The 18,407-nt window shown below is 41.3% G+C and overlaps 1 protein-coding gene across 5 annotated transcripts in view; it reads right to left on the bottom strand.

Annotated features, from left to right (window-relative positions):
* The window catches only part of NSD3 (nuclear receptor binding SET domain protein 3), a 75,771-nt gene that overhangs the window by 32,571 nt on the left and 24,793 nt on the right, over window positions 1-18,407 (bottom strand). For all 5 annotated transcript variants that reach the window (XM_075207035.1, XM_075207034.1, XM_075207033.1 and 2 more), the window contains exons 7-11: window positions 13,715-13,815; window positions 8,224-8,269; window positions 7,838-7,968; window positions 538-657; window positions 269-395 (exon numbers count right to left, since the gene is read on the bottom strand). In XM_075207035.1, coding sequence (XP_075063136.1) covers window positions 269-395; window positions 538-657; window positions 7,838-7,968; window positions 8,224-8,269; window positions 13,715-13,815 — 525 coding nt within the window. The remainder of the gene's footprint in view (window positions 1-268; window positions 396-537; window positions 658-7,837; window positions 7,969-8,223; window positions 8,270-13,714; window positions 13,816-18,407) is intronic.

The following is an 18,407-nucleotide window of genomic DNA, read 5'->3' on the forward strand; positions in this document are numbered from 1 at the left end:
TCCCCAGTAATGTCTGTGTCACTTATATGGTTGTAGGACAACATTTTATTAAAATGATCTAAACACACAAATATACATACAAACATGCACCTCTACATACAACAAAAAAAAAAAGATTGCAACCATTGGTATATATTTCTGCATTAAACTATATAGAGTTTATTTATCCCAAAGAAAAAAAAACACTGAAATCAATTCACAGATTAGTAACAATAATAAAAGAGGCCATATTGAAGACAGGGCATGAGGTTTTGATATGTCAACACACCTGTTTTACACTCCATGCAGATAAATTTCCCATCTGGTAATGTATCCATCCCTAAACACTCAAGATGAAAGAGACGAGAGCAATCTCCATCGCAAGACACCAGTGACTCCCCGAAATGTTCACAGATCTATAAAAGATTATATTAGAAAAAGATACCTCAGTATTAGCTACCTTAGTCGACAAGCTCCATACTTGACATATGAAGGCAGATAATATAATTCAACTTTTAACGTCGTTCCCTAAACACTGCCATCTGCATTCACACGTACCTGACACACAGTGTCTCTTTTTCCTGACCTCCGAGATACGCTGGAATCCACAGACTGGACGTCAGAGGCGTCCGCATCAGCGGCGGCTGATGGGCTGTCCAGTTGCTTCTCAAAACTGATCTGTGTCCAAAAGCCCAGATGTTAGAGAAAGCATGCATTTGAGCTCTTACATTTCAGCGCAATAATGTATGAGACATGAAAACATAAAGGGCATTTGGAGGCTGTGCAGCAATACTAGCACTAGTACCTGAGAATAGGCTTAGTGTATAATATTTAACAGATATATTGGAGGATCAATACAATCCAGTGATTAGAATATATTCCTGGAAAAGCAGGTAACTGAACAGAGTTTACGGCACAGTTATATCAACACCACTGTCACCCCGGGCAAGGACAGAGCTTGGATAGTCTGTCTGTATCTGCCTGGAAGTGTCAGCAGGCACCAATATACAAGTGATGCTTCAGTACATAGTTCCCCACCCCCATTCTTGCTGGCTAGAGACTAGAGGAGCCCTTTACTGAATATGGAAGTCACAGTTAGTGGAGTCTGTCATAATAGCAGGGGAATAATGAGTAGACATACAACACTGTGCATAAGGTTTAGGTAGGTGTGGAAAAAAATATATAGATATAATGGGCGCTAAACAACCTTTATAATAAACAATGCTTATCTGAGCTGCAGCTCTCACTAACAGGATCTGCAGCCTGTAACATCTAAATAGTACTAAATAAAACAAGAAAGCGCAAAGCTTAGATAAAATTTATATCTGTATTTAAGAAAATATATCAATAAAATATTAAAACATTTATTGGCTCACTCGTGGAGTCAGGTCCATAGATATCTTAAAATACATCAATATATAGGCTGTAAAGATTCCAAAAACTGTATAAATCCAAATGTTACATAACTCAAACGCCACCATCCAGAAGAAAATCATGTATAATCACCATCAATGTGGGGCACTAGATGTATCAAAGTTAGGTGTGAAGGAAATGCTGCAAAGAATGCTTTCAAAAATAGCAGTGTCAATAGTTTATTTTGATCAATTAACAAAATGCAAAGTGAATGAACAGAAGAGGAATGTAAACCAAATCAGTATTTGGTGTGCCTTCATCAATTCTTCTAGACATTGACACTGCTATTTTTGAAAGCAGTTTTTCCATAGTTTTTCCACACCTGCCTAAAACTTTTGCACAGTATTTTATGCTGGTAGATGATGGGCACCCAGGCACATACTGGTGACCAGCGGTGGGCTATGGGCTGCACAGGTGGGTCATGCTGGACAAGTTGGGCACTGTTGGGCAAATGTGGGATGTGTGGGGCACTGTTGCTAAAAATTAAGTTGGTGCTGCCGGTACACGCTGGGTAAACTCGCATTTAACATTTTATTATAAAATTGATGGCTACTAACGTTTGGAGAAAGTTCTCAAGCCCTGGACATATTTATCAACATTTCACACAACACAAAAAAGAGGATTTATATACTTACGCTAAATCCGTTTCTCTGATTCCGTCTGGGGGACACTGCTTACCATGGGTTGTGGAGGGTAGCACGGGGAGTTGGCACCTAGCTAGTTAATCTTTAGCACTGCTGACAGACCCCTCCCCTCTACAGTCCCCCCGCCTCTTCCTCCTCAGTTTATTTAAAAAGCCCCAAGGAGATAGGACAATCAACCAAGAGCATACAGAGGAAAGGCAGAAGGGAGGGATCGCAGTGTCCCCCAGACGGAATCAGAGAAACGGATTTAACGTAAGTATATAAATCCTCTTTTCTCTTTCATCCAGTCTGGGGGACACTGCTTACCATGGGGACGTTCTAAAGCAGCCCCCTAAGGGTGGGACCGCTCCAAAAGCCCTGCTCGTAGAGCACTACGAGCGAAATTTGCATCCGTGGATGCGAATACATTAAATTGATAGAATTTGGTAAATGTGTGGACAGAAGACCAGGTGGCTGCCCTGCAAAGCTGGTCAGCAGAAGCCCCATTTCTTGCCGCCATGACGCCCCTACTGATCTGGTGGAATGGGCCGTAAGTCTCTCTCCGGCACAGGAAGGTTAGCCTTTATGTAAGCTTGCTTAATGGTTGCCGTAATCCACCTTGCAATGGACTGTTTTGAGGCTGGCCAGCCTCTTTTATTAGAATCATAAAGAACAAACAGAGAATCACACTGAGAAGTAGATGAAAAAACCGGAACTACAATTTTCTGGTTTAAATGGAAAGATGACACCACTTTTGGAACAAAGGAGGGAATCGTTCCCAAAACCGCTCTGTGCTCGTGAAAAACCAGATATGGTTCCCAGCAAGACAGAGCTCCCAATTCTGACACCCTGCGTGCCGATGCAATCTCCAAAAGAAAAACAACCTTCCAAGTCAAACACCTAAAATCTGCCTTAAGTAAAGGCTCAAAAGGAGGCCTTTTAAGCATGTCCAGTACCAGGTTAAGATCCCATGGTGCTGTAGGCGGAACATAGGGAGGTTGAATATGTAAGACCCCCTGAAGAAAAGTCCTGATATCTGGCAAATCAGCTAATTTCAGGTGAAAAAAGACTGAAAGTGCCGATACCTGAACTTTAAGGGAACCTAAACGAAGCCCTGCTTCCAGCCCATCCTGAAGGAAAGCCAATAAGCGAGGGAGACGAAAGGAGGATGTGTGACATGTCCTATTTTCACACCATCTGATATAAGCTTTCCAGATTCGATGATAGATGTGAGCCGAAACTGGCTTTCGAGCTCGCATCATAGTGTTCACTACACTGGAGGAAAAATCCCTCGCCCTGTAGAGGCTGGCTTCAACAGCCATGCCGTTAAACTGAGCTGAGGTAAATTCTGGTGACGAAACGGACCTTGGAGAAGAAGGTCTTCTCGTGACGGAAGGCAATATCCTTGTCTCACCGCCATGGATATTATGTCTGCGTACCACACTCGACGCGGCCATGAGGGAGCTATTAGAATCACCGGCCGACAGCCTTGCCTCACTCGTCTGAGTACTCTGGGAAGCATGGGAATCGGGGGAAACAGATAACCCAACCTGAATTCCCATAACATGGACATCACGTCCACAACTATTGCTAAGGGATCTCTTGCCCTTGCGCAAAACCTGTGAACCTTCCTGTTGTGTCTGGAGGCCATGAGATCTACAACCGGAAGACCCCGCCTCTGAACTAGAGACTAAAATACTTCCGGGTGGAGGGACCACTCCCCTGGCATCATCGCATTGCGACTGAGGTAATCGGCCTCCCAATTTTTTATTCCTGGAATGAACACCGCCGATATAGCTGGAACGTACTGTTCTGCCCAAAGGAATATCTGAGCTGCAACCCGCATTGCAGCTGCACTCCTGGTTCCTCCCTGTCTGTTGACATATGCCACAGCTGTGGCATTGTCGGACTGAACTCTGACTGGGTGGCCCTGAAGGAGAGTCTGGGCCCCCCGAAGAGCTAATTCCTGAACTGACCAGAGCCCCTGGAGCCTGAGGTGCAGGACTACCGCCCCCCAACCTCTCAGGCTGGCGTCTGTTGTAGCTATGATCCATGACCATGGAGCAAAGGACCTGCCCACTGCCATGTGATCTTGAATGAGCCACCACTGGAGCGATTCCTTCGCCCTCGGAGACAGCGAGATCCAAGCGTAGGTGGGATCCTGACCATTTCGTCAACAGATCCCACTGAAAACATCGAGAATGAGCTCGACCGAAGGGGATGGTCTCGAAGGAGGCCACAATCGTTCCCAACAGCCGCATGCACAAGTGTATTGAGGGGTTGGGAGAAGACAAGACCTGAGTTGTAATACTCCGAATTGAAACGATCTTCTCGGCAGGCAGGAACACCTTTTGCTGGCTGGTGTCCATGATGAGCCCTAGGAAAAGCATGCGTTGACACGGAACCATCTGGGATTTCGTTGAGTTTATCAGCCATCCATGGCCCTCGAGAACCGCCAAGGTGAGGGATAAGTGATGACGTAAGCAATTCTCTGAGGAGGATTTGATGAGCAGATCGTCCAAGTAAGGCACTACCTGAACTTCTTGTAGGTGAAGACACGCTGCCATCACTGACATGATCTTCGTGAAGACCCTCGGCGCTGTGGAGAGGCCGATGGGGAGAGCCTGAAACTGATAGTGGGAGGACCCCACTGTGAATCTTAGGAGAGACTGATGGTCGCTCCAAATGGGAACGTGGAGGTATGCGTCTTTTATGTCTATGGACGCCATAAACTGATCCTTCTCTAAGCCGTTTATCACCAACCTCGGGGATTCCATCCGAAATCTGTCCACCCGTAAGTGCACATTGAGGTTCTTTAGGTTTAAGATGGGTCGAAAGGAGCCGTCCGGCTTCTTGACCAGAAACAGATTTGAATAAAACCCCTGTCCCTTCTGGTAGTCTGGGACCCTGCAGATGACTCTTTGCGAAAGAAGAGAGGTGACACAATCCTGTATTGCCTGTCTTCTTGTTGGATCTCGGGGTAGCGGGGTTATGAAGAAACGATGTGGTACCGGGCCCCGCAGGTCTATCATCTACCCCCTTGATATAATGCCCCGAATCCAAGAGTTTTGGGAGGACGCTGCCCACTGTTCCTGAAACAAAGACAGACGTCCCCCCACTGGTGCCCCCTCCGGAACAGAGTGGTCGTCAGGACGCAGGCTTCTCCTGGGTCTTGGAGGCCTGGCGCCTAGCTGCAAATGAGGATCTTCCCCTGACAGAGGAGCCTCAAGCATTTGGATGTCTACCTCTAAAGGACTGTCCTCTACGAAAGGAGGTCCCCCGAAAGGGCTGACGAAAGGAGCTGACCCAAGGGTTCCGGCCCCTACTAGAGAATACCGGCAAGGAAGTGCTTTTGCCCCCTGTTGCCTGTGAGATCATAGTATCCAATTCCGGGCCGAACAAACCTGCTGCTGAAAAAGGAATGGTCTCAGCTGACTTTTTTGATTCCGCATCTCCTTCCCAGGATTTCAGCCATAACGTCCTTCTAGCTGAAATAGATGCAGCCTGAATAGAGGAGGACACAGATGCTGTGTTTTGGGCCGCCTCATAAAGGTACCCCGATGCCTCTTTCAAATGCAAGGCCAGGGGAAGTAAATCAGAGTCCTGTAAGGCCTCTGCCAGTTGGTCAGCCCATGCTTCCATGGCTCTAGCAACCCAAGCTGAAGCAAATGTGGGTCTAAAGGAAGAACCTGCAGCCACAAATATAGATTTCAGCTGGGATTCCACTCTGCGATCATTGGCATCTTGCAGAGTTGCTAAACCTGGGGCTGATAGTAAAGTGTGTTTGGCCAAACGGGCTACTGGAATATCCACTTTTGGAATACTCTCCCAGCGAACCACATCTTCCTCCTGTAACGGATACAGGGAAGAGAACCTTCTGGGAACAGAGAACCTTCTATCAGGCTGTTTCCAGGCTCCCTCTGCAATATCTCTGAGTTCTACAGAAATGGGAAAACGGATAGCCTTCCTTTTGGCCTTCTTAAAGAGACTTCTGTCTCTAGGAGTAGGATCCTCCGGTTCTGGGAGGTCCAACGCTTGTCTTACCGCTAAAACCAAATCATCAATAAATTGGCTTTTAGTGTTTTCTTCCTGTTCCAAAGGTTGAACCTGGTCAGGATCAGAATTTATTTCCCCCTCCTCTTCTGAAAACCCCTCAGAGTCTGAAAGGACCATAAGGGTATTAGCGGATCCTTCCTTTTAGCAGGCGGGATGTTTGGGGATTCAAGTAACTGGTTTAGTTTATCCAAACCCTTAATAAATGCTGCGGACCATGCTGGTTCTGTGGGAACAGGGGCCTGGTCCGTAATCAAAGAGGAAGGTCCTGGTATAGACGTTCCAGTAGAACCTGAGGTAGCCGGGAGGCCCACAGGAGTACTAGTATTATTAACCACGGAGGCTGCCACACTAGATAGCAACTGATTAGATTGTAAAACCATCTGTGCTAAAAAGGAAACCAACTGTGTCAGGGAGTCCTCCGTCAATGGGGCTGAAATATGCTGGGTTTGCGCAGGGGGGGGGCCCTGCTTCGCAGACAGAGCAGAGCGCCAACGGGTCTTTCTGCCCACAAGGTAATTTAACATTACATCTTGAACATGTGAAATATTTTGCTATAGGGCCCTTTCCTTTATCTGTCATTTTTATAAAGGAAGGCACACCAATCACACAGACTTAAATTGTTAGATTTAGCTGTAGAGAGAAAGGGTGTAGAGAATAGCAGGAAAAAACAAGTAATCAACTAATCTTGTCATAAAAGTTGTACTTGTAATTTTTTTAAACACAATATAATATTTAGGCAAGTAGGAGAACTACAATATAATCCCTACTAGCCGACTTTGTAGTACAGTAATATGGTCTTAAATAATTCAGATATTAGCCCATAGGCCAAACAGAGGAGAAGTCCAACAGCAGTGTCCTGGTGCCTGCTCCCTCAGATCTGTGTTCACTTCCCGGGCTTCTCCTTGGCGCCAGAAGACCGGGCTAAACCATCTCTTTCTCTGGAGGAGCTCTATGTCTTAGCTCCCCCATTCTAATAATGCTGTCTGTGCAGCTGTTTCGTTAGTCTTGTATAAAAAATAAAATTGGTATGTGGCAGAGTAGTGGAGACCTCAGAAGTTGAGGTCTCCGCAGCGGTTAGCACCCGATGCCCCCTCCTATGTATGAGGGGGGATCTTGGTATGGCCCCCTTCTTCTGCTCGTCTCCTCCGTGGATCCAAGATGGCCACCGGCGTTTGTAATCTCCGATAACCGGCGCTCTATGCTTGCAGTGGCAGTGCCGGTTATCGGGGAGGCTCCAGGAGTGACAGCGGTCCGGTGAGACCGCTTGTCTCTCGCTATTCAGGCACCCCATTCTTCTCTCCCTGTCAGTAAGTGCCTCTGGCTATCATCTGACAGGGAAGTGCCTGCGCTGCTCTCCTGTGAGTGTGTTCTCTATAATAGAACACACTCCCAGTCTGCCACCTATAAAAAAGTTAAAATGAATAAAATAAAATTAAAGTAAAAAATAAAAAATACATGCCATAAGCTAGAACACTGCCCAACTCCATGGGCACCTAAAAAAAACTGAGGAGGAAGAGGCGCGGGGATTGTAGATGGGAGGGGTCTGTCAGCAGTGCTAAAGATTAACTAGCTAGGTGCCAACTCCCCGTGCTCCCCTCCACAACCCATGGTAAGCAGTGTCCCCCAGACTGGATGAAAGAGAAATTAAATATTCCACCAGCGCGAAACAAAGCCTGCAAGGTATAATGCTATCTGGGTGGAGTTTTTGTACTGCTAAATCTATTAAACTGAATTATTAAAATAACAATTAAAAAAAAAAATCTAACCTGTGCGTCATTCAGGCCACGAGAGTCAGAGTCTGAAGCGTCGCGGTAGGAGGAGTTTGCAAGTTCCACGTCAGTGGAGGCACGACTTCTCTTCTTCAGTGGCTTGCATGCGTCAGAAATCTCACTGGCTCCTTGAAACAAAGAACATTGGGATTCAGTAACACACACCATGGTTAGTGCAGTTAGTTTCAATGGTGGTAAATGTCCAGTTATTACATGTACTAGAAATGTGTGAACTAAAGCATGACGGGTGTTTTTGCTGGCTTTCCTGTCATGCTGTCTGACAAAATGACTCAATAGTGGCAGTGTAAATCTGGCAACACAGCGTGCAACACTGAGATGTGAGGTCACCTGTGTGATATACTCCTATTCTCAGAGACACTCACCCTTCTGCAATCCAATCTGTACTGATGTTAGTGGAGTGACATCCATCTGTCCGTGCAAAAAACAAAACAAAAAAACAAATCCCTGTCATTAAATATGTTTAAACAATAATAAATAGAAAGTACATTAATGCCCTGAATACAAATCTGGTAAATGTACTAGCTAGCAAGCCACCCCAACAGCATAAACTATTTCACTTTTGCTTTCAATTGGGACATTTATGAAAAATGTTCAGCAGGTAACTGTAAAGAAAAGGCGGTATTGCCCCACCTCAAACATACATTTGGTTTCATTCTAAAATGGTACTAGAAGAATTACAGCTAAAAGCCAATTGGTTGCTATGGCTACAGCTACCCATAATAAGTCCTTGTACGAGGACAAATTCTCACAGTATTCTTGGTCCACCATCAGTTGCATTGGTCTTACGTACATATTAGAGGTGGTCATTGTGCTATTAATTTTCGTGCACAGAAAAATAAAAACCCTAAGACAAAGCATAACAGTAATACCGTTTGAGCTATAAATGAGTAAATCAACTCACAAATCATCCGAACTGGCTAGGCCAGCTGTATAAGACAGTACACATGCAAAGTCAAAGCAATGTCCTAGGTTTCAACACAATGTATTCAAGCATCATCCCCAGTACTTTTTACAATTACTAAAGCAATGATTGAGCCAAACGTGAAAATTCTACAGAAAAACAAAACAAACAGCAGGACAACTGAAAGATAAGGGTTAAAGGCTGTCTGAGTTAAGGTGGGCACGGACATGGCTATTCCCAAGTTTATATATTTTGAGAAAATGTTCAAGCTGAGAAAAACATGCCAAAATGGATTTTCATTTCTTTAATACAATTTGCTTGGCCTGCAACATTTAGAACTAAGTATGTTTACTTCTGACACTTAAGCTGGGTATACACTACAGAATTTTCCACCAACTTTTTATGCCGATCGATTTTACATGCGATCGATGGTCCGATCGCTCAGTCCATGGACTGCGCATACACACTAGCCTTGTTTTAGAAGATAAAGGGAAGAGCAGATTTCCCTTTAGCGACTTTTGACAGCCATGTTGTCGTGAGCAATGATTGCAATTTCGTACACATCGGTCGGAAGTTTATACACACTAGAAACGAGATTGGAATGAATATATTAATTGGTACGATCAACCAAATGAGGCGACAATCGTCCATTTGGGCAGACTTTCTACCATCGTGTCACTACACACACTGACCCGACTTTTGAACGAGCGGTCGTATGTCGGCTGATTGAGACGATTATTGGACGAAAACTGTGTAGTGTGTAACTAATGTTGTATATAAGAGATAAGGCTGTGCTTTAATGGGAAAGCTAATTGATATTAAAATCAAACTGCAAGAAAACTAGAGGAAAAGGCCTGGCCCTCAGATCTATAACAGTATTACATAAAACAGGTCACACACAGGCTAATCCTGCCTGAACAACATGACCCCGATCTACGACCCCTCACCCACTGCTGAGAAGAATCATGCTTCCAATAACAGTACTTAAAGTTTCATTTTGCGCTTGCAAGTGGTCTGTGGACCCTGCCTGCTCCAATTACTTGCATAAATGTGTGGCTTGTTAGAAATATAATGACAGCACAAATGCTGACTGCATCATACCATGGTAACCGGTTTATAGATCGCCGATACAGAACAGCTTGACAACATTCTCAAGCAAGGGTTTACAAACGTAAATATATATTTCGGAATGTTATAAAATGCTTATTTTATTGAATCACCTTCTATTTCAGGTTCAGTGGCACTAGGTTCTGCCAAGTAAATCTTCATACAGGGTACTTATACCCACCGACAGTTTTAGATTCAGGGGCTCTTTAAGTCCTCATGACCACTGGTGTTTTATGTGCCTAAATCATCATCTAATTATAAAGCGCCACTAATTCCGCAGCGCTGTACAGAACTCACTCACATCAGTCCCTGGCCCATTGGAGCTTAAAGTCTAAATTCCCTAACATATACACACAGAGACAGAGAGAGATTAGGGTCAATTTAATAGCAGCCAATTAACCTACTAGTATGTTTTTGGAGTGTGGTTTTGTGAGTGAAGCAGAAGTGCTAACCACTAAGCCACCGTGTTGCCCCCGATAACATTTGATATGTGTTATTACTTTAGGATTCACTAATGTAACAAGTAGCAGTCAAAGAAAAGGTACTGCAAGTAAAAATGTGAAGGAGCAGGGTAACAGTAGAAACAATGGATTCCAGAGTTACGCTATTTGCATGCGTCCAAACATTCATGAAAAACACAATTCAAGTAAGCCATTGAGTATGAGCCTTTAAGGTGGGAAGTTTCAGAAAGTCTGCTTAAAGCTCCTGTAACCAAACCAAAAGGCAATATGTTGGTTCTGAGCTTTTTATGTGTAAACTAAGTTCTAATGTTAGCTAGACAAACAAGTATTCATGAGACAAGCCTGAGACAAAAGAACATGCTTTTACAAAAGTTCAAGGTTTTAGAAAACTTTAAAAAACAGCTTGAAGCTAGGATCAGCATTCGTGAGACTCTTGGAAAGACTGAGTTCAGAGGTAGAGCTCTTTGGTGTCAGCGCTGAGAGATGTGTTCAGTCACATGTAGAAATACATTTACAGAAAAGGAAAAATGCTCTGTGATCTTCGAACAAGGTTTTGAAGATGACGCAAGGTCGATATGAGGCGGCTGACAGCGTTTTAAGTAATGAATATGAATACAACCAGGAAGTCACAAAAGGCAAAAGAAATACTTGCAACATCGCAACGAGTTAAATACTTCTCAGGATGCTGTGTCTACACTCGACAACCATGTGCTCTATAAGCAGCTGACTGAGGACTTGCAAATATAGATAATTAACTGCTACACAGCAGGGAAGTTTACAATTTACAATTTAAGAAACATAATTAAGAAATGGAAGTCAAGGGGAACTGTTGAAGTCAAGGCATGATCTGGAAGACACAGTAGCATCTCTGATAGAACTGCTAAATTGGTCAGATATGCAAAGCAGGACCAAATGTCTCTGAAAAAGACCTGCAGAATGATTTAGCCAACACCAGAGTAGTGGTCCACACTATAGTGTTGTCTACATAAAATGATCTGCAGGAAGAGTTGTCAGGAGGAAACCTTTCCTACAACTTCATCACAAAAGTTAACATCTTAAATATGGAAAATAATACCTAGATAAGCCAGAAACATGTTGGAAGACAGTGCTATGGACTAATGAAACACAAAAAGATACATTTAGAGAAAAGCAGATGAAGCATTTAGAGAAAAGAAAACCTTTCCAATTGTTAAGCATGGGGGAGGATCCATTGGAGTTGAGTGGCAGCCAGTGACACAAGAAACACTGTCCAGATGGAAGGAAGAATAGATTTAACTAAAAAACAACATATCCAAAAAGATAATGTTCCAGAGCCAGAGAAGAAATTGAAGCTGAAAAGATGATCCAAAATATACCTCAAACTCAACTATAAAGTACTTATATGAAGAAAAGATTAAGGTTTGGAATGGACCTCAAATTTTCTAGGTTTTAATATTGTTGAAAACTATGGGAGGTACATGCAAGGACAACTAAGACTATTTCTGAGCTAAGAGAGTTCTACAAAAAACTCTTGCAGCAAAAACTGCCAGACACTTACCTCGCTACAGTAAATGTTTGAAAGTTGAGATTTCTGCCAAAGGAGGAGTTACCAGGGGGTAGATTTATCAAACCACATAAACACAAGAAAGGTAAGATTCTTGCTATCATTTTCTAGAATGCACTAGATAAATGCTAGATAGGATATGATTGGTTGCTATAGGCAACACCTCCACTTTTCAATTCTTCAGAAGGTTTGATAAATTTACCCCCAAGTATTGACTCACAGGGTGGACCAGCTTTAGGAAATACCAAAACGTGCAGTTTTTCAAGATTTTATTTTTCTATATTAAGTTCAGCAAATAAATGTAGTACTTGTGGATTAAAATGTGCAGAAATAGGTCATGGCATATCTGTAACCTGCAGTGGTTGCGTTTACAATTGGACCAAAGGTCCCCAAAACTTTGCCTACAAATGTATGGAACTGAAGTTAATGAATGGCTGAGGGGTTAGGGTTTGGCAGCAGGGTGGGAGTTAGATGATGTGGACAAGTAATGATGGCACCTAGCTTACTTTGTGAAATTACCCAGAAAGCAATTTTCTGCTCTGACCAGCTGCTACTATTTTGCCAGGATTGTTTTAATGTCTCAATTTACCAAAGCAACATCTATTAGCCAGGATAAACAGACAAAAACACGCAAAATAAAAACATTTCCATAAATCACCCTAAGATCGTTTTTGGTTAATAAAAGTAATCCCCCAAAATTCCCCTGAAATGTATTCCTTAATGTTTTTTTATTTTTTCACTTTTTTTCTCCCGAAGCTCAGAGATTCCTATAGTACTTCCCTTTTTTATTAGCAATAAATCCAATGCAATTACTATGTCATTACGTTGACATGGATCTAATAGTAATGTGTTGTATGATATAACGGATTAGCTACCCTATACAAGATACCTGGCCTTGCAACCAGAAGGAAAACCCTTGTGATATCAAATGGTAACATCATTGAGATTTTCTGATATGTGGAAGCTGTTCGTACACATACTGGGGTCTGGAACTGGAATGTGCAGGAGTACAATACAATTTCATTTATGACACTGTAATAGTCAGGGTGTATTATGGCACTACCCGATGTTACGCATTAGGGATGTTAAATTGTGCAGCAGAGACTGTAAATGATTTATCATGGCTGTTTATCAATGTCACAGCACTACACCATTACTTACATTTTCATTTTTGTTTTCCAACCATTATAGATACTTGGTCTCCAGATTAAATAATACCATACCACTGCTTCAATATGTGCACATATATATATATATATATATATATATATATATATATGTATGTACTGTGTACAAGCTGAAGCATACTCTTTAACGCATCGATTCCCAACAAGTGTCATGATATGAAGCTGGCAGTATTTGGTGTTAATATACTATTAAACAATATAATATTAAATGTGATATATTAAATGTGTTTACACAGATTAGCTATAATTGGTTTACCTAGGTGCTTGATGGGCAACCCCATGAGCTTCCAAGGTCGGGCCCACTAACCTTCAAAAGGGCCGCACATTACCCTTAATCACATTAATAAGTTAAAACAACACATTTAATCAAAGAGAGGGAGCCACTTCTGTAATAACTTATCAGCGTGTATTTTAAACATCTGTACAAGCTATAGACAATAAAGCAGGAAGTATTCGGGCAGGTGAAGGCTCGGAGGGCCAAATGATGTCCATTACTCATCTATTTAGTTGTGATGCTGCTGTGATTGCATACAATATTTTAACACTGGTGTTTCAGAAATAAATGGCTGATCATGTGGCATCTATATCGGCAGCTTGGACACCACCTGTCTTGACAACTGGGGGTAAGAGGATCCAACGCTCCATAAGACCCACCTGCTCTTTTTTCACCTTCTTCTTTGGCACGGAGTCCAAGGACTTCTCAGATTCCGAACGAGTCCGATTGGACCTTCTCTGGTGTTTCTTCTCTGAGGCTCCTGGTAAAGAAAAACTGGGTTGTGCATTAATCCATCTTTGGGTCAGTCCCTCCTAGGACGACAATGACCCACCTCTGGTAGTGATGATCAAGTAATGTTACATGTTTCTCTTATTCTGCCCCTTCCTTCTGAATTATGCATACAGTCACTCTACCCAGAGCAGTCACACAGATGAGCAATTTCATACTGAGTATACAGTGCAGTAATAAAAAAAAACAAAAAAAACACACTCTTACACGCGTACAAAGCTTACACTAACAGTGAGATTAGTAAGTGTTCTGTAAAGGGGCAACATAAAAGTAATTACATAAAACGACGGCATATATCTTCTTTTGCATCAGCATTTCAGAGGATTTTGGGATCCAGTGATTGCTGTCAAAGGTTTCATCTCAACAAACGAATAACTTTTGTTGCTCAATATTATAATTTCTTGTTTAAAATATAGCCGGTCAGAAACAAAAGAATCCTGTGGTTATTCACCATTCAAAATAAATATAAAAGTATAAACAATATTCTATACCCAATAATATAATTCAACATCGATGTAGAATGCAAAAACAAAAAACTATGCCTAAATTGCAAGTTACTTTATATTAAAATAGAGCCAATACAATTTCTTACAAAATGTAATTAAAAGATTTAAGGAACTTTTCAGACTGTCTGAAAGAAATACCCTTTTAAAATATAAGTGAATAATGTAATGTTTTTGGCTTTAGTCTCTCTGTAAGGGCTTGCACACATATACTTTTTATTTATCTCTTTCTACATTAATAAATGCATGAAAAGTATATTAAAATTAGATCAAATAAGAGTCAATGGAGTAGTTCCATCAATTTAAAATGTTAGAACGTGGCGTGACCCATTTCTTACTTGTGCTACCAGTACAAATTATACAGATAAGAGCGCAATGCAAGGAAAGCACATTGTAATGCACGAAGAGCATATCACTAAAATATCACTAAAATATTATCACTAAAGCATCAGCTTTCATGTCTTTAATCCATTTCCCCAACGCTTGTGTGAAGGGGACTAAATAGATGTTTTTAGTGTCTAAAAGTCAATGGAAAAAGTGCAGCACCAAGTGTCCAGGGGGTATATTTACTAAACTGCAGGTTTGAAAAAGTGGAGATGTTGCTTATAGCAGCCAATCAGATTCTAGCTGTCATTTTGTAGAAAGTACTAAATAAAAGATAACTAGAATCTGATTGGTTGCTATAGGCAACATCTTGACTTTTTAAAACCCGCAGTTTGGTAAATATATCCCATGTGGTTGTCTTTGTTTTATTTTTAATATATATATATTATGTAGACGGTTTGTTATAAAGTGATCTGAAGTTTTAGCATTGAAGACGATCACCCCATGCAGTTGTATTGTAAGATAAATACATGTTTTGTACTTTTGAAAATAAAACAAATGTTTTAGTGAACAAGCAAACTCCTCCAGAGGATAAAAGGGAGGTTCTAGCTTATGATGCACATGACTGGGTGAATCATATCCTAAGTGATAACAGCAGACCTCTATTAACCTTTTTCTACAGTACAATCGCTATTCTATTTCGAAATTATGTTTTATTATCAGACCTGCACAGTGTCAAAGAAAAGGAGAACTCAGACCACAATGTTAGACCCCGACAACCAAGCCGGACAAGTTTTCAATTCCAGTAAATATTTTTAAACAAACATAAAACACATCTGGAAAAACACATTTAAATAACTCTTCTAAGTACAGCATTGCAAATAAATATATATTTATTCAGTAGCATTAAAGGGGAACTGAAGTAAAACATGTTGGCATGGGTTACCAAATATGTTTTTCCCAGTTAGCTTGTATTATGTTTTGTGTTGATATTTATTTCCTCATTCCCCCACCACTGTAGGAGGTGGATTTGATACTTGGGTGCATACCGCCCACTCCTTCCTCTCCGATGACGCTCCTACAACACTTGTCTTCTAGCAATTGGTTGCACTCACACCCTTAGGCTTTGTTCTATAAACAGAAAGTGGAGCACACAGACAAGGGTCTGATGAAAGGTGAGAGGGAGCAAGTAACACCTAATGCGGAGAGAGACAAAGGTTCCAGGGAGCATTCAGCAGGAGATGGGAGAGGAACACAACATGGAGCAGGGTCACACTGGCGATTTTCAAGAGACGTAAACTAAAAAAAATAAAAATTAGCAGCTTCTATTTTTAGGAGTTATATTCCACTGCCTTCACTTACTGCTTAAAAAAATGGATAATCTAAATATTGTACATTTTTCATGTAATTTTAAAGTCTCAGTCACAAAGAGAAAAAAGCAGCTACAAAATTATGTGAATAAACGATGTCCCTGGTAGGTCAAAAGAGCAGCATTTTCAAGTAGCTTTTTACCTGCTGGACTAAATTGCTGTGGACGGCAACTGACTGCAAGTCCCTAAAGGAAGAAGTGCTGGTAGGACAGCCTGCAATAAAAGTATGTCTACATATTTATCAGCGGTGATCTTCACTGACCTAGCTACTGAGGAAACAAACCACGAGTGTGACACCAGCCTTGCCGTCAGTGAACTTTAGTTTCCCTTTAATACAGTGATTTGTCTAAGACTGTGATGCAAATATGGCCAAATAGGTGTAACTACTGCTACATGCAGACAAAATTACTTATATACATCATTGGCAAGTATACCTCATCAATCACAAACCCACATATTTACCATTGGAAGTTTACACAAGCAAACTAGATTGAAAATAAAAGTCATGAATGCTGTATTGGCCGTTATATGTTTATAAGGAGTTGACGCTTACTTTCAGTGTGATGACAAGTATATATTTCAATGTATTAATTGTACTATAGACAATGGACATTGTAACTAGCAGAAAAGACATTAAAGCCACAATTCTAAATTATGAACTTACCAGAAAGTGGGGCAACACACAATGTAAAAATAAACAACTTTTTGACAGAGAAAATGAATGATCCATCCAACTTCTTCTCAATACCTATATACTGCACACTGCAAATCACAACACTACAAAATGATAATACAATACTCAGTAAATATCTCAAGCAGATTACCAAGCGTCTACAAAAGGTACCAAGATGTCAAATGTACAGTATGACAGGATAGCACAAAACCAAATTAATTGTGTGAGTGATGTACCTCTGATTTTACACTTCGGAAAACATTTTCTGAAATGAGTGGTTACGGTGAATTTTATCCTATATCCTCACTATATTATACTGATGTGATCTATGTCTGTGGACCATATTAGACATTTTAGTGGATCTTTAGTCTCTGATTCCAATGATCCTTTACACCATGTTTGGGAAACGTGGCCATTACTAGATCGCTTATTTCGCTGTCTTGTGTTCTCCCATTGTGTTTCATCAGACCTTCAGTCTAGCAGTCAGCCAGCATAATCCCCATCTGCCTTTTATTCACATTTGGAATTTTGAAAGGAATATTTGTTGGGTCATTTGATTTTACATTGGATAAATGGAGGACATAAATAACATTAAATTACAGCCCTTAACCGATTCCAACCCAAATATATGGTACACACCATTGAGGCAAGTTCAGAGGGAATCAATGATCCATTCTACCAAGAGAACCCAATAAGCATTTGGCATTATCAATAAATAGCGGCAAGTGTGTGGGTAAAATAAGTATCACTTCGGTCCATATATAATGGTAGCATGTGACCGTCACCATTGCATGAAGCAGCAAAGTGCTGTTTGATGCAAAAAATAGGAACAGCGTGAACAGTTTTAAACCCCTGAAGAACAAACATCACACGGCTGTCTACTCCCATAGGCCCTTTATGCTGCCCGCTCTCATCAGCCCCCTAGAGAAACAGTGCTGATGAGCACTATAGCTGTTTCTGAAGGATAAGAGAGAGCTTAGGTGGAGTGGAGAAACGTTTTGCATTAGGGATCACAGGCTGGCTTGGTTCCTATTTTCTGAAATGTGCAAATTTTATACATTTTCTTTACATTGTGGGTGGTTAAGGAATTTGAAATACAGTACCTATGGTTTTTCCTTTAAAGCCCACCTTCCTGTGAGGTCACTAACCTTATCTAGAGCACCCAGTAAGCTCTTTATCCACTTTGGTCTGTAAGCCAAGGAGAATCGTTATCTCACCGAGGGCAGACTAACCAGATGGGTGGAACCTAGGTTTAGCATTTTGATAAACATTTTCTTACAAGGAAGTAAACATTTTAAATTGAAGGAGGAAAGATGAGTATTGACCCGCCCACACACACGTAAGCACTTTGGGCTTATTGGCATGTGCAAAATACTAAACAGTATCAGTGCTACATTGAATGAATGAATGAATGAATGAAGGCCACATGTTTCATGGATGAAAGGAACACTGAACTCTTGCCAGTGGAAAGGTGATGAGTTTGGGGTAGAATTAGAATGGATTGTTTAAAATTGTTATCTTACTATGTATTCCATGTGTGGGTTTCACAAATAAAAGTTGTTTGTTTTTTAAAAAAAACAAAACAAAACAGAATCTTTAGGATACTGGCCTTCTATGTTTTACCATACTCTAATTTATCTAAGGCCCAAAATGCAACTAACAATATCTCCAAACTATTTTGATGTTAAGTTAA

This window comes from Mixophyes fleayi, chromosome 4 (assembly GCF_038048845.1).
Source record: "Mixophyes fleayi isolate aMixFle1 chromosome 4, aMixFle1.hap1, whole genome shotgun sequence".
Lineage (NCBI taxonomy): Eukaryota > Metazoa > Chordata > Amphibia > Anura > Limnodynastidae > Mixophyes > Mixophyes fleayi.